Source organism: Nomascus leucogenys, chromosome 8, assembly GCF_006542625.1.
Source record: "Nomascus leucogenys isolate Asia chromosome 8, Asia_NLE_v1, whole genome shotgun sequence".
Classification (NCBI taxonomy): domain Eukaryota; kingdom Metazoa; phylum Chordata; class Mammalia; order Primates; family Hylobatidae; genus Nomascus; species Nomascus leucogenys.
The window spans coordinates 90,333,751-90,350,724 of record NC_044388.1 but is presented as its reverse complement, the minus strand read 5'-3'; the positions used below and the strand labels follow the sequence as shown (position 1 = coordinate 90,350,724).

Genomic DNA, 16,974 nt, shown 5'->3' with positions numbered 1-16,974 from the left:
GCCCACCTCCCGGGTTCAAGAGATTCTCCTGCCTCAGCGTCCTGAGAAGCTGAGATTACAGGCATGCGCCACCACACCTGGCTAATTTTTGTATTTTTAGTGGAGATGGGGTTTTACCATGTTAGTCAGGCTGGTCTCGAACTCCTGACCTTGTGATCTGCCCACCTCGGCCTCCCAAAGGGCTGGGATTACAGGCATGAGCCACCACACCCAGCCAGTTCATTATTTTAAAAACATTTTTAATTAAACTTTTTTTTTTGAGATGGAGTCTCACTCTGTCCCCCAGGCTGGTATGTAGTGGTGTAGTCTCAGCTCACTGCAACCTCCACCACTCAGGTTCAAGTGATTCTCCAGCCTCAGCCTCCCGAGTAGCTGGGACTACAGGTGTGCACCACTGCGTCCAGCTAATTTTTGTATTTTTAGTAGAAATGGAGTTTCACCATGTTGGCCAGGCTAGTCTCAAACTCCTGACCTCAAGTGATCCGCCCACCTTAGCCTCCCAAAGTGCTGGGATTATAGGTGTGAGCCACCACGCCTGGCCTTTAATTAAACTTTTTATTTGGAGATAATTGTAGATTCACATGCAGTCATAAGAAATAATACACAGAGATCCCACGTGCCTTTACTCAGTTTCTCCCAGTGACACTATCTTGCAAAACTGTAGTACAATGTCACAGCCAGATGTTGACATTGATGCAGTCAAGATACAGATGGTTCCATCACGACAAGGAGCCTTATGCTACCCTTTCATAGGCACACCCACTTCCCTCCTGCCCCCAGCCTGTCCTTAACCCCTGGTAAGCACTGATCTGTTCTCCATTTCTATAATTTTACCATTTTGAGGATGTTCTATAAATAGAATCATATACTATGTAACCTTTTTGGGACTGGCTTTTCACTCAGCATAATTCTCTGGAGATTTATCTAGATTATTCTGTGTATTAATAGTTAGCTTCTTTACATATTGCTGAGTAGTATTCCAAGGGTTTCATTGCTTTTATTTTTTATTTATTTCTTTATTGTTTTTGAGACAGGGTCTTGCTCTGTCACCCAGGCTGCAGTGCAGTATCGCCATTATGGCTCACTGCAGCCTTGTCCTCCCTGGCCCAAGCGATCCTCCTGCTTCAGCCTCCCAAGTAGCTGGGACCAAAGGGGCATACCTCCACATCCAGCTAGTTTTTTTATAGATATAATTTTTTTTTTTTGCAAAGATGGAGTCTTTCTATATTACATAGGCTAGACTCAAACTTCTGGGCTCAAGCAATCCTCCCGTCTCAGCCTCCCAGAGTGGTGGGATTACAGGCGTGAGCCACCATGTCTGGCCAGTTCATTGCTTTTAATGCAGGGGCCGGATTAGTGGTTTTTAACCTTTGGTCACCCATCCCTTTGGGAGATTCGTTAAAAGTTATTAATGCTGTCCCCAGAAACATGCATACATGGAAAGAGGTGACTATAATTTCAGAGGAGGCTCTGAAGCCAGCCCCACAACATCATGGTGAGAAGGTGATCAAGTCTTGGGGGACCCAAGTGAAGAAGTGATTAATTCTTTGCAGGGGAAGTTCCTGAAGACTTGGATGGTGTCATGGTGGATGGGAGGAGGGGTTCTGGTTAGAAACAGCGGGGCAGGCCCAGCTCAGCACCCCACACTCCCAGCAAAATCTAGATCTTCTGGTTTGGAGGCCAGTGTGGGTCATTGGCCTCATCAGGAACTTCCTTCGTGACCTTGAACTAGGCACCGTCTCTTCTCTTCACTTCCCCCATCATTCCACCTGTACAAGTGTGAGCTTGGAAGTTCTCTCTGCTTAAACTCACTTTGGGTTCTCTCTCTGCCTCCCTAGCGGTTCCTGGCTCAGAGTTTGAGGGGCACAAACGGATTTCTGAACAGCTCCTTCCCAGCAAGACAATCAGCCCACCCCCAGCCCCCGCCCCTGCCGCTGCCCCTTTACCCCGTGGACCAACAGAGACCATCCCCAACTTCCTGCGCACCAGGGCAGGGCGAGAGTAAGTTAGACACTTGGATCCTGGGGATTCAAGCTCATCATACAGATGGGAGCATGATGCAATGTGTTAGCGGGTGGAGGTGGAGACCTGCCCAGCTCACACAGATGGTGGTGGTGGGAGCAGACGGACCCAGGTGTCCCGCCTCCTAGCTCCCAGCGTTTCTGTGGGACCTCATTGATCTAGACATCGAGGACCCTTCTCCAGCCAGTGGAATATGACCTAGAGATTCACCTTTCTGGTGCTGACACTTCTCCCCTCTCTCTCCATCATCTCCTTTCCAAGACAAGCCTGTCCTTTCCAGGGCTATCTTTTCTGCAATTTGCCCATTGATTGTATGGACCAAGAAGCTACTGCCTTCTGAGTTTTTCTTTTCTTTTTTTGGTTCGTGTGCATTTTTTCTACTGAGAAAGTTCCACTTCCTTGGCTGAACAGAAATGGTAAAATCCCTTGGTCAGTTCTCTCACACCACCTCTTAGTTGCTTTTGGCCAATGATCACTCACATGCCCTTGCTGGAGTGGGTGTCTGTCCCGGGAGGTGCTGGGGAGACTGCTCGGTGGTGGCCCAGCCAAGGCTTCTTTGGCTCGAACAGGCATGAGGCTGTCATGTTGCCTACATGCAAAGTTGTGTCCAGCTGCTGGCGTTTGGCTTCCTTGTCTTAGTAAGTCTACCCCTGCAGGCTCCCCTGACATCAGTGGAGGAATTAGAGGCTTGTTTGTCTAGGGTATGCCAGGCCTTGGGAATACAATGTGGACAAGACTCTATCCTAGGCCTCATAAAGCTTACCATCTTGTAGGATGAACAGACAAAGAAACAGGCAGTGGCGCCCTCCATTGTGATAAATACCATGATGGCAGAGGACTAAAGGACGGTGGGAGCACAGCAGCATCTAATCCAGTTAGAGGCTTCAGGGAGGGCTTCCTGGAGGAAGTGGTATCTCAGCAGACATCAGAAGGAAGAGAGGTAGAAGAGTATCGTCAGTGGAGGGAATGGCATGTGCAAAGGTCTAAAGTTGAGAGAGTGCCCATCACCTTGGAGGAGCTAAATGGTCAGCCAGATTCTCTAGCGTGAGGGGGTGGGGTGTTGAGCAGTAAAGGAAGAGAGGGGTAGAGAGGAGAGACCTATGGGAGATCCTACAGGGCCTGAAGGCCATGGGTAAGGGGAGACGTTCACTGCATATTCCATGAGTGCACAAAGGCTGAGAGGACAGGGAAGGGGATTTTAAGCAGGGACGTAGCGTAGGCAGGTTTATGTTTTAGAGTTCTCTGGCCACCAGCAGGGTGAGAACGGAGACCAAGAGACTGCTGAGAAGGCTGCCTCATCCAGGAGAGAGATGATGGGTGGCATCTTGGGGAGGGCCCCTACAGAGAGGAAGAAGGGATTCATTTAGGAAGAGGTATTTTGGAAGTTGGGCCCATGAGACTTGGTAGCTGATTAACTTCAGGGATGTTCAGGGAAGGAGAGGATCTAGAGTGACTCAGATTTCTGTCTGGCCAGTCAGGTAGATGCTGATGCCATGTGCAGAGACAGGGGAGTAAGTTTGCAGAGAAAGATGAATGTTAAGTGCCAGCTGGCACTCAGTAAGAAACTAAAGAGTTACATCAGGGAGACTGAGATACCCAAGTGGCTGACTCATGCCCCCGGCCTGGTAAGTCTCTTTTTTAGTGCCTTCTGACTGGGAGTCAGAGTTCTCCCTTGCAGGAGTTAACTGGGGGCGGGGAGATGTCACTCTCCAGTAGCCACCGCCCACCCTTGCCCTCTTGGCTTTGCCTCAGAAACACCAGCAAGCGTCTCCCTGGGGATTACCAAGGGAACCCGCTGCCCTCAGACACACACACTCAGCGCTGGGGCACAGCCAGGAAGAGGCCTCCACTCCTTCTGCCACACTCATCTGAGCGCTCATGTCTGCTGGAGGTGGCACCAGGGGACACTCACCCACGAGTCCAGGGGCCACCAGGCAAGAATGGCCCCAGTGGGAATTCCCACCCAGAAGCCAGACCAAGGAGTAGATGTGGAGCCTGCATCAGCCTGGACGGTGGCTTTGCTGAGCCTGGCTCTAATGCTGCTCCGTGGTTGAGGGGGTCTGGTGGGGAGGGGTATCTGGGCGGGATTGTCTGCTGTGGTGCCAGCAATGCCCACAAAACGAGACCCTGAAGATGCAGGTACTGATTGGAGAGAAACGCAGACAGGATTTACTCCCTCAGTGCTGGAGGCTGGAGGTTGGACCATGTTGGGGGTTTCACCAGGATTTACTACAGTCTTGCAGACAGCTTCCAGCCTCCTCTTAGCCCTCCCAGTTCAGGTGGTGCTAGGAAGCATTGAGGTGTCTCCCTGTCCATTCTCCACTCACAGCCCTTTATTCTGCTCCGTCTCAGAGCCCAGATCCACTGCAGTACTGTTTCCTGAGCACCCACAAGGTGCAGGGCCTCAGGGGTTATAAGACAGGAAGCCCGCTTCCTTCTTGTCTGCTGGTGGCTCACTGTCTGTGTGGGGAGACGGTGGACAAGCATCTTCTGCCAGGTCTGGAGAGATGGGCTTGCACGGTGGCAGGGAGAGGAGCTGGGCCTGGACATAGAGTGAAGGTTGGTATTTTATGGCAGAACTGTAGCTAGGACCCTCTGTATGCTGCATCCTCGTCTCCATCTTGAGAATTTGTCACTGGTGTTTCTGAACAGCTACTCAGACCCCATGTGTTAGGAAGGGAAAACTTCAAAGAAAGGTTCTGTTTTGTTCACTGAATGCACAGGGACATGAACTCAGAAAGGTGTCAAGTTGTGTAGCAAGAAAAGTGTTGCACAGGAAAGTTCTAGAATCATTTGACAGCAGAGATAGACCCTGTGCCTGCTGTGAAGGGACAAAGGCTGCCGCCTCCTGGCATACTCGGGTGGCTGCAGCTCTGTTCCTCATGCCTCTGTTCTTTGTTTCTGTCTCCACTCCAACCCCAGCCAGGCCATCTGTGAGCTGCAAGAAGAGGTGTCCCGGCTCCGTCTGCGGCTGGAGGACAGCCTGCACCGGCCACCCCAGGGCAGCCCGACACGCCCAGCATCTGCCTTTGACCGCCCCACCCGGACCCGCGGCCGGCCAGCAGACTCCCCAGCCACCTGGGGTTCCCATTATGGCAGGTGGGTGACCTCAGAACTCCCACCTCTGTCCTGGTGGCAGCCACAGAAGATAGTCTTGGCTGGCCTCTGGCTCTCCCCAGACATATGGACTCAGGCACTGCCACGTCCCACTCTCATTCATTCATTCACTGTTGAATTTGTTCACTGTGCAGTATTTAATGCACAAAGGAATATATAAACCTCTATGTTAATAATAAAGAATAGGCCAGGCGCAGTGGCTCACGCCTGTAATCCAGCACTTTGGGAGGCCGAGGTGGGCAGATCACGAGTTCAGGAGTTCGAAACCAGCCTGACCAACATGTTGAAACCCTGTCTCTACTAAAAACACAAAAATTAGCTGGGTATGGTGGCATGTGCCTGTAATCCCAGCTACTCAGGAGGCTGAGGCAGGAGAATTGCTTGAACCCAGGAGGCGGAGGTTGCAGTGAGCCGAGATTGTGCCACTGCACTCCAGCCTGGGCAACAGAGAGAGACTGTCTCAAAAAAATAATAGTAATAGTAATAAAAAAGAATAATACAATGAATATCCCTGGACCCACCACCCAACCAAAGAGTTGGAACATTGCCAGGATGCCTACCCTGTCACCCACTAATTCGGTGTTGGTTCATTTATGACAATGACATAAAATCAGCTGGCTTCTTTTGAGTCTTTCTATGGGAGGGCACTTGATGAAGGGTTTTATGAACATTTTCTCATTAATCTTTTTATATCCCTCTGAGGTAATTGCTCTTATTATCCCCACTTGACAGATGAGGAAACTGAGGGTCAGAGAGGCTCAGAGCCATTTTCTGTGAAACTGACTTCAGAGTCTGGCTTTGACTTCTATACTCTCTTCCTTCCATCGTCTTAGAAGCATTTCTCCAGGTTGAGCTTCTCACAAATCACCTTTAAAGGCTGCACAAAACCTCATCCAATGACATCATCTCTCTTTCCTTTTGCTAGTAAATCTACAGAGAGATTGCCTGGTGAGCCTAGAGGTGAAGAGCAGATTGTCCCTCCAGGAAGGCAGCGAGCCAGGTCTTCCTCAGTGCCTCGGGAGGTGCCCCGACTGTCCCTGAGTAAGTGACCACCTGCGAAGGCTGATTTCCAGAGGCCACAGTCTGAGCATGTTGGCTCAGTGGTCAGGGACCACAGCAACAGCATTCAAGGAAACTTGGAGAAGGGTTTTTGTGCATCTGTTTTAGGATATTATAGTGCTGTGAAGCACAGTGCACTTCTAATGTCCTGCACACCTACTGTGTGTAGGGTGTCTGTAAGGGCTTTGTAGCTGCTGTCTTGCTTAACCTCCACTGCAAGATGGTCATATTATCCACATTTCACAGATAAAGGCGCTGAAGCCCAGTGAGCGCAGGGGACGTGCTAAAGGATCAGGGCTCTGGAGTCAGTAGCCGGGATCAACCGAGCTCCCCTCCACTTGTCCTTGGCCGAATTGTTTACCTGCTCTGAGCAGTTAAAGGGACAGCTCACCTGTAGTAATAACAGTGTCCACATCGTGGGGTTGCTGTGAAGGTGTCCAGCACGCACACACAGAGCATCTAGACTAGCACTTGGCAGGGGGCAGGGTTCTGGAAATGCCAGCTGTTACTCCTAAGGGAGAGATGGGGATTAAAACCCAGTTATCCACCCCAGAGCCTAAACTCATGGTATACCCACTCCTTGAGAAGTGTGACCTCCACCCCTTGCCCCCTCTGATGCCCCACTTTTTCCACCCCAGGTTCAGAATCTGAGCTGCCCTCCCCGCCACTGTTCTCTGAGAAGAGCAAGACCACCAAGGACAGTCCACAGGCAGCTCAGGATGGAAAGAGAGGGGTGGGCAGTGCTGGCTGGCCAGACAGGGTCACCTTCCGAGGCCAATACACAGGTAGGTCAGGAGGGAGGGCCGGGATAGGTGCAGCCCCTGGCGTCAGGGGGGTCTCCTCTGTTATGAGAAGCCTTTTCCATATACCCAGTGGGCCATTCAAATATCATTTTCTATCTGTTCCATGATATGAAAACTAGCAGGGAGCATTGCCTCCATGAATCTCGGTGTACTTGTTCATTCATTCATTCATTCGTTTATTCATTCAACAAACACTTTCTGATGCCACCCTTTTGCCAGGGCCCATGCTTGGTTCGGGGAAGTCTGTTCAGCTGGTCGATCCTAAAGTTCTGATCACCTACACTTTTCCAGCTCGGAGCATACAGGGTGGACACTGAATTGGATGTGCCATTTGCGCCTGGCTTCCTTCAGGTTCTCCTTTCCAGAGGGCCCCTGTGTCTCAGAAGTAGGACCTGGCACAGAGTAAAGGCTTGAGATGACACATGGTAGCATTTCAAGTGCTTATAACATTAACACAAAAATATGGGTTGGGCGTGGTGGCTCGCGCCTCTAATCCCAGCACTTTGGGAGGCCGAGGTGGGAGGATCACCTGAGATCAGTAGTAGTTCAAGACCAGCCTGGCCAATGTGACAAAACCCCGTTTCTACTAAAAATACAAAAAAATTAGCCAGGTGTGGTGGCAGGTGCCTGTAATCCCAGCTATTTGGGAGGCTGAGGCACAAGAATCACTTGAACCCAGGAGGCAGAGGTTGCAGTGAGCCGAGATCGCGCCATTGCACTCCAGCCTGGGTGACAGTGAGACTCCGTCTCAAAAATAAATAAATAAATATATATATATATATGGATATGGTTCTCACCTTCATGAATCTGACTGTAGCAGAGAAGATGATAACCAATAGGTAATTATAGTAAAGGCATCGTCTCTCACAGACACCTTGCAGAAGAGGGAGGGCTGCTGACCTCAGATTCTGGGGACAAGGCAAGAGGCCAGAGGCACACTCTGCTCCATGGAGCATAATGAGGGAGTCGACAGAGGCCAAGGAGTTAGAAATGAGAGTAGCAGGAACACCTCCAAGCTCACCAGACAATCTCTCTGTGGACTTACTAGCAAAAGGAAAGAGATGATGTCATTGGATGAGGTTTTGTGCATCCTTTAAAGGTGATCTCGACCCTTAAAAGTGAGCTCAACCTGGAGAAATGCTTCCAACACAATGAGAGGAAGAGAGTATAGAAGTCAAAACCAAAGACTCTGAAGTCAGTCTCACAGAAAATGTCTCTGAGCCTCTCTGACCCTCAGATTCCTCATCTGTCGCATCGGGAAAATAAGAGCAATTACCTTCAGTGCCACATACACAAAGCCAGAACAGCACAGGAGGGAAATGAGATGATGAGACCTCTCCACAGTGGCTTCAGGTGTCACCCAGAAGGCCTTATTTGAAACTCAGGGGTGGGTAAGGCAGGAGGTGGTGGGGCTGGGTGAGGAGGCCACAGTCCGTTCAGCTTTCTAATAACATCAAGTGCTTTCCATCTGCCAGGCACTGGGTGGAGCACGACACGGATACGGCCCCGTTCAGTTCTCCCAACAAGCCTGTGAAATGGGCGCTGTGTTTATCCCCGTGTTACAGCCACTCAGAGCATGGGGAGAAAACACCACTGACCCCGTGCCCGAGCCATTCAGATCCAAACCAGCAAGCCGGGGTGTGGGGAATAGCATCACTTGTTCATTTCTTATTGTTGCTTTGCTTATCATTTCTTCCTGGCCTGCTTTCAAATCCTGACTTAGCCTGGGTATGTTGGTTGCTACTGGATGTCAGCTGGTTCTGGGATCTGAGATGAAACAGAATAGGAGTCTGGAAAAAGCTTACAATAAACAGACACAAAGATGTTCAGTGACGTATATGTGTGTATGTATGTCATACTGAAATATATACATATTTTACACATGATGCTTGTGTGCACAACGTGTGCACACATGAGAGAGAGACAGAGACTATTAAAACCATTTGGAGGAAGAGGAGATCATTATTCCAGAATCCTCCTCAATTTTACATCCATCCACAGGGTTGATACTGACAGTTCTGGTTTCTTTCCCCAGGCCGCGAATACCGTGTTCTGTCCCCTAAGGCGGTCCCAAAAGGCAATGACACAGTCTCCTGTCCCCACTGCCGGCCCATTAGGACCCAGGATGCGGGTAAGGAATGGTACCTGGAAAACTGGCCCAGGCAGCTGTGGCTGCAGCTTCCTGCCCTCAGGCCAAGATCTGGCCTCAGGGCAAGATCTGACAAGATCTGGCCTGCCCTGAACTTAGCAGTGGGTTATAGGGACAGACCAGGGAAGAGGATTTTTCTGGGTGTCCTGCCAGCACATCTGTTGCTTCAGGTGCTGCTGCCTGAAGCCACCCTCCTTGATTTAAGAAGTTCCTGAAGGGTCCTGATAGGTGGTCTCCAGGCAGCAGGGGACCTGGTATCAGTGATTATGTCTTATTCTCCCCTCCATCCTCCCTTCACCCCTCATGCTTTCCCCCAAGCCCATAGGGAGAAGTGGCAGAGAGAGCAGTGGCCCGATAATCCAGGCAATGGGTTCTAGTCCCAGTTCTGCCACTGACTTGCTGTGTGACCTTAGGCCAGTTCCTTGACTTCTCTATATCTGTCACCACATCTGTAATGAAAGGATTAGAAGAGATGGTCTCTAGGACTTTTCAAGCAATAGTGATGATAATGACTGATGATAATGAGCTGCTATTTATTAAGTCCCTCTCTATAGAGGGTGTCATGTTAAGGGTTTCGCATACATTAATCCTCACAGTTCTATGAACTAAGTACTGCAGTACTATTACGTCCATTTTATAGGCAAGGACACCAAGGCTCAGAGAGATTAAGTAACTTGCCCAAGGGCACACAGCTTACAAGTGGCAGAAACAGGATTTGAACCCAGGTCTTTGTGACTCCAAAGTCCCACCTCTTCACCACTATGCTCTGCCTGTGCTAGTGTTAGAGTCCTGACAGGCCTCTCCGTTCATGCATGCATGCATTCATTCATTCATTCATCACTTACCCCTATGGGGCCCTGGGCCCTGTCCCCAAGGAACACAGAACAAAGCAGAGTGGCCAGAGCTGGGGTAGGGGAGCATGAGTGGGGCTGGGGGGTGCCTGACTCTGCCTGGGTGGGTGGGAGGGCTTCCCAGAGGGAGTGGTGGTTGAGCCAAGGCCTGAAAGAGAAACAGACCAGCCCTGGAACTCACACAGGTGTGGCACTGGGGATTTATGTGGGAAGAGAACAATGGCACCCACTCTCCTCCTGCTCCCTTTTGCCTCTGCTGACCCCCCTGGTTCCCCAGGGGACTGTTCTGGGCCACTCCCACGTGGAGAATGGGTCTGTCTCACTGTGGGGGGGGTGGGGGGGGTACTGCATTTGGGAGAGCCCGGGCCTAGGATCCAAGGACCACTGCTTCCCAGCTCTGAGACCTTGGTAAATTACTTGACGTCTTGGAGCCTTAATTTCCCCATCTGTAAAGTGGGGGAGTGAGGACAGTGGCTTGTTGGATTTGATAAAACAATGCGGGAAGGCCCTTAGCAGAGGGCCTGGCTCATTAAATGCTTGCTCTCACTGTCATGGTTGTTGTCAGTGTAATCACCCAGATGGAGGCAGCTTGTCCCCTCTGCAGTGGGTCCCGAGGAGAGCTCAGTGCTGCAGAAGGCCTGCGTGGGGGCTCCTGATCCGATGATTTAGATGTAATCCTCCCCTGACATCGCTTCCTCGTCTTCTAGGTGGTGCTGTCACAGGGGACCCACTGGGACCGCCTCCCGCTGATACCCTTCAGTGTCCCCTGTGTGGTCGAGTTGGGTCTCCCCCAGAGGCAGATGGTCCAGGCTCAGCCACCTCTGGTAGGGACAAACACTGTTTCTTCTCTTAGCCAGACCCTCAGCTCTCCTTGACCAGGGTTATTAGACCTGGGTGAGTTTAACTGGGGCAGCTGTTCTTCCAGTCTGGGACAGAGCAACTGGGGCGGAGGATTTGTTCCCCAAAGAGAGACCTCCCCAGCGTGGAGTCTCACAGGGTAGGGCCTGTCCAGCTCTCATAGGGGAAGGGCTGGGTGGACCCTCCATCTTTGGCTGGATCTGCCAAGTGGTCAGACTCTGTCTCTCTGTGCTGTTCCCTCCCTGATAGGGGCAGAGAAGGCCACCACGAGGAGAAAAGCACCTTCAACTCCCAGCCCCAAGCAGAGGAGCAAGCAGGCGGGGTCGTCGACACGCCCGCCCCCCGGACTATGGTATCTGGCGACAGCGCCCCCAGCACCAGCCCCTCCGGCCTTTGCCTACGTCTCCTCGGTTCCCATCATGCCTTATCCACCTGCCGCTGTGTAAGAGCCTTTCATTCTGACCTTCCCAGCCTCTTTGTATAGATCACTGAATATGTTAGCATTCATACCGGTGTGGGGCAGCTGAGATGCAGTGTACTCCTCCTGCGTTTTATCCCTGCGTGGATAACATGCGGTAGGTGCCCAACACTCATATAGTCACTCAACAAAGCCGACACTCATATAGTCACTCAACAAACCCACGTACCAAGGAGAGTGCTCGGCCCTGGGACCCAGCAGTGAAGGGGACTGGCAAGAGGGCCCTGCCCTCTGGGAGCTTACAACTTTGTGGAGACTGAGAATCCTAACCATCTTCCATTTTCCTTATGGATTTTCTCAGCAAGTAAGTGATGAGCACTGGGGTTTTTTTTTTAATAGACTTTATTTTTTTAGGACAGTTTTAGATTTATAGGGAAATTGAGCAGAGAGATTCCAGAGAGATTCCCACAATCCTCCTCACTCCTGCACACACAGTTTCCCCTATTATTAATATCTTATATTAATCTGGCACATTGGCCACATTAGTGAAGCAATATCCATACATTATTGGTAACTGAAGTTCTTAGTTTCTTCAGGCCGTTTTCCTCCAAAGTCCTGTCTCTATTCCAGGATCCCATCCACGATCCCTTGTGGTGTGCGATTGTCATGCCTCCTTAGGCTCCCCTCGGCTGTGACAGTTCTTCAGGCCTTCCTTGTTTTTGATGACCTGGACATCTTTGAGGAGTCCTGGTCAGGTATATTGTAGGACTTTTTGCACAGATTCTGGACGTAACATCAGTCAAGCCGGGAGAGGCAGGGCAGCCGAGACAGAAGGGGCTTGGGTTTGGAGTTGGCCAGAGCTACAGTAGAGTCCCATCTGCCCCCTAGTAGCGCTGTGGCCTTGGCAAACTAACTTCCTCTCAGAGCCTCAACTTCCCTGTCTGTTAAATGGGGGAAGAGTCTCAACCACGTACTTAATCCTGTGCATGAGGATTAAGTGTGGCACATGGCAGGAACCAAATGAGAAGTGTGTGGAGTTTGTGGTGCCGTGTGGGCACGTGCTCATTGCTGAGCAAACAGTAGCTTCGCCATCACAGAGAATGTTGCTATTGCTCAGTGTTGTCACTAGTAGGGAGAAAAAGGAGTAAAAGTGGGTTCAACATGATAGGATTGTGCAGGGACAAAAGCCCAGTCCCCAGAAGTAGGAAACCTGTCTTCTTGTCTCAACTGTCGGCAGCTACTTCTCTGCCCCTTCCCCTGCTGTGAAATGAGTCGATTGGGACTGGATGTCTTCAGTGGCTGTGTTGCCAGAAGCCTGGGTATGTGGGCAGTGAGGGCCTGAGTCACTGTGAGGGCTGGTGCTTGGTGGAGCAGAGGCCCAAGGTGCCATCCAGCCCTGGTCCTCTATTCAGGGACCAGGCCTATAAATGTGCTTTTAAAAATTTTTTATGTATATGTATTTTCTGAGACAGGATCTGGCTTTGTCACCCAGGCTGGAGTGCAGTGGCACCATCTCGGCTCACTGCAACCCCCATCTCCGAGATTCAAGCTATTCTCATGCCTCCTCCTCTCAAGTAGCTGGGAATACAGGAGTGCGCCACCACACCCTGCTGATTTTTTTGGTATTTTTGGTAGAGACGGGTTTTGCCATGTTGGCCAGGCTGGTGTTGACCTCCTGGCCTCAGGTGATCTGCCCGCCTTGGCCTCCCAAAGCACTGGCATTACAAGGTGTGAGCCACCATGCCCGGTCTGTAAATTTGCTTTCTTGCTGCCCTCTCAGCTGAGTCTGAGCAAGTCGTTAAGGACTCTTCCACTCCAGCAGAGATGAGAACCAATGCTGCATGCTCAGACCTCCAGCAGACACGGGGGAAGGCGCCTGCCAGTGTTCCAACTCATTGGTCGGGAAAGGTTTTGCCCAGAATTTGGTGACCCCACAGTAGCCATGGAGTCTTTACTTCTCCTGAGGCCCCATTTCACATTCTTCCAGGCTCAGGCCTGTGGGCAGAACTCACCAGGTTGCTGTTTCCAAGTCAGGATGGGCGGGTTATACCTATGCCTCAGTTTCCTTCTCTGCGAAATGGGTTGTGGTGAGGATCGAATGAATTAATGCATGGAAAGCCCATAGTACATAGAAGTTGGCCAATAATGATGGTGCTTCTAATGCCGCTAGAATTTGCGCTGGTGACACCCTGAAGTTTCTCCCGCTGCTGGTCAGCAGGACTGAGTGGGCCCAGTGGTTGAAACCAGTGTAGTTTGGAAAGCAGAGTGGGCCTGTGCTGCCCCCTGCTGGGCAGCCGCCCCATAGCCCCTGCAGCCGAGACTTTCCAGCCTAAAGGGACTTTCTCAGTGTTGGCCCTAGGGAGAGTTTTGGGTAACTTTCAGGCCAAATTGGTCATCAAATTAACAGAAGGTGGGGGTGTATGAAAACCCAGCCCAGACAGTCCCTACTTTTATAATGGTTCGATTTATGATTTTTTGACTTTACAGCGGGTTTATAGGGGCATAACCCCATCGTAATTTGAGGAGCCTCTGTAGTTAGTTACACCAGACGGTCCCTAGAGGAGGGAGTGCAGGCTGCTGCCTATGGGATCCAAGAAGCCCGTTCATACAGTTCAGATTATTTTATCAGCATCTGCTGCTTGCCAATTCGCATACGTTAGATATGTGGGGAGAGATGGGCCCAGGTGTGAACCCATGGCTGCTCCTTCCAGCTGTCTGACCCTGGGTCTTAGGAGCTCACGTTTATGGAGCACTTGCCGGAGCCAGGCAGTGCCAGCTTTTTACCTGAATTTTCCATCAGCTCTAAGCTGAGAGGTTGCTAACTGTGGTCGTTTTAGGTGGGAAAACAGAGGCCTTGCAAAGTGACTTAGCTTGTCCAGAGTCCCATGGCTAGCCCAGCAGAATGACTGGGATTTGGGGCAGGGCTTCAGGGCCTGAGCTGCTAAGGCTGGCACATTCTACTGCCTCCTGAATCACTTAGCTTCTCTGAGCTCTGCTTTGCTCATCTGTAAAATAAAGATGAAGGCACCAACTGGTACATGGGTACCAAAGATGAGGATGCCAGCCCTGGGCTAGGCACTGGGCTTAACTGTTGGAGGAGCTGTCAGACTGTTTTCCACAGTGGTTCCACCGTTTACATTCCCACCAGCAGTGCTGAGGGTTCCAGTTTCTCCACATCCTTGTCAACACTTGGTGCTATCTGTCCTTTTTGATGTTAGGGGGTGTGCAGTGGTTTCACTTTGCATTTCCTGATGGCTAAGGATGTGCATCTTTACATGTACGTATTGTCCATTTGAATATCTCCTTTGGAGAAATGTCTGTTTGGATCATCTGTTTCTACACACTGTATAATAATGCAAGTTAGAGAGCGGGGGCTCAGGAATGAAGCCAGAGTTTACAGCGTGCCAAGCAAGATGCCAATGAATGACTCTGCTGCGTCCTCCTAAACTTATTCCTGATTTAGGTCCATGCTTCTTTATCTCCCTCCTCTACCACACACACCCTTTATTCAACAGTGCTGAGGCCACACCCCCTCTTGCCCACTGCTGGTTTCCTTGAACCCTAAACTTAGTGGCCCTGACGGATGCCATTGTCACCTCTTAAGGAAATCCATGCTTCCTCTCAATGGGCTTGTCAGCCCATTCCCGCAGCACTTTAAAACAACACCTCACATTCCTGTAGGACTGGGCTAGGAAGGATGCCCTTCTACCCACTTCCCAGGACATGGGGCCAGACCCTCCCACTCCTGCAGAATCCCTATTATTATTATTATTATTATTATTATTATTATTATTAATTATTGCCTTTCTCCAGCATCCCTTGCTTGGCAAATGGAACCCGCAGATATTCTTCAATGACGGGGTTTTGCTATCAAGCCTAGGGTGATCCTGGCCTTCCCAAGATCCGGCTCCAAGAAGGTTGCTGGAGTCCGTGTTTTCTTGTCCCACTGTAACCCCAGAGCCTGGCACACTGGCTGGCACGTACTAGATGGGCAGTAAATCAGATGAACAGGTAGATTGAACTTCCTGTCCTTGAACACCTGTTCTGGGTCAGGCACTCATGTTGTTATCATCCTTCATCTTTCTAAGAAATCCCTGGATGTGTGCCTATTATTCCCATTTTAGAGGTAAAGAAACTGAGACCCAGAGAGTAGGAGCCAGTGGCCCAGCTGGGATTTAGAAGGGGGTTGACCCCACACACGGTGCTCCTCGGCTTGTCCCCAGCCCTCCCCATGTGTAACGAGCCCACTCACTTCTCTCCTCAGGTACTATGCGCCCGCAGGACCTACCTCAGCCCAACCAGCCACCGAGTGGCCACCCACAGCCTCGCCCCCACCAGCCCGGAGACACCGGCACTCCATCCAGCTCGACCTGGGCGACCTAGAGGAGCTCAACAAGGCCCTGAGCCGGGCCGTGCAGGCTGCCGAGAGCGTCCGCTCCACCACCAGGCAGATGAGAAGCTCGCTGTCGGCTGACCTGCGCCAGGCTCACAGCCTGCGGGGCTCCTGCCTCTTCTGACTTCACTGGGGGCCCAGAGACAGATGGGTGGGTGGGTGGGCAGGTGGCCTGCCAGGCCAGGAGTGGGCTGGAGCTGCTGAGGCCCAGAAGGCCCGCATAGTTCCTCACCAGGAGGGTCTCCCTGCAGCACAGGCCCCGCCTGCTCAGTCCCTGTGCTTTCCAAGTGGAGGGGGTGTCAGCTCGGTTACCAAGAGAAGTGACTTCCCAGGAGCACCAGTCCCCTCACAGAGGTGCTGTGAGCGAGGCCTCCTTCGGTCCAGGCAGAACCTCGAGCAGTCTTTCCTGGTCCTGCATGTGCCCAACTCCAGCTAATAATAGGTATTTTATATACAGATGGACAATTTTTTTTAAACTGGGGAGGTTTCCTGATCTTGGGTCCTCCTTAGGGGGCCAGACAAGAAAAGAAAGGCATACGGTTTCTGGAGCAAACCTGTCCCCCACCTGTGACCAGTCACTCTGGGGCAAGCATCTCTGGGAAGGGCACAGCCGGAGACCTTTCTCCTAGTGACTGGCAGTCAGTGGGGCATTTTAGGATGTCAGGGCCCCAGGGGGACATGTGTCCACCTTCTCTATGGCAGCAGAGGCCTTTCCCTCAGACCTGCTGGGATGGAGATAAGCTACAAAGTGCCCAGGATGCCATCCACCACGGTCCCCTCCATTACCTCATGCATGGTCCCCAGCTTCTCCTAGGATCCCAGCGGCATTTATCAGTGGCCAGCTACCTGCCAGGCCCGGGCTAGGGCACGGTCTGTGGCCATGAGGCCAGGCCGCCTCCCACACCCCTACCCCGTGGCAGTGCATACCTCTGCATTTCTGGAATGTGTGTGTATCAATGATGTTTGTATATTTGAGGCATTTAAAAATCTATTTTCGTTACGAGGGCAAATGAAGAATGAATGTTCATCTTAAAAAAAGAAAAGAAGACAAAAAAAAAATACCCAAAGCCATCTGTGTCTCTGCTGTATGTCATTAACTTTTGCCTTCAAAGTCAAGTTTATGGGGTGGTAGATTTGATGCCCAGCCAAGCCCTTTCCCAGGGGACCTGTTGAATGCTCTGCCTGCCTCCCTCTGGTGGCTTCTGTTTCTCCAGTTTTCCCCCTTTGCCTATCTCAGAACCATAAATCATTCAACTGCAGAGGGCTTTGAGGTGGGGCTGCCTAGCCAAGTCCCTTTTGACTGA

The 16,974-nt window shown here is 51.2% G+C and overlaps 1 protein-coding gene across 4 annotated transcripts in view; it reads left to right on the top strand.

Annotated features, from left to right (window-relative positions):
- Positions 1-16,741, top strand: part of AKNA (AT-hook transcription factor) — a 63,609-nt gene extending 46,868 nt beyond the window's left edge. For all 4 annotated transcript variants that reach the window (XM_030817687.1, XM_030817685.1, XM_030817684.1 and 1 more), the window contains 8 exons: positions 1,839-2,001; positions 4,945-5,121; positions 6,065-6,180; positions 6,837-6,983; positions 9,037-9,132; positions 10,709-10,825; positions 11,109-11,301; positions 15,542-16,741. In XM_030817687.1, the coding sequence (XP_030673547.1) occupies positions 1,839-2,001; positions 4,945-5,121; positions 6,065-6,180; positions 6,837-6,983; positions 9,037-9,132; positions 10,709-10,825; positions 11,109-11,301; positions 15,542-15,794 (1,262 nt within the window). In that variant the 3' untranslated portion in view covers positions 15,795-16,741. The remainder of the gene's footprint in view (positions 1-1,838; positions 2,002-4,944; positions 5,122-6,064; positions 6,181-6,836; positions 6,984-9,036; positions 9,133-10,708; positions 10,826-11,108; positions 11,302-15,541) is intronic.
- Positions 16,742-16,974: the final 233 nt, after the last annotated feature.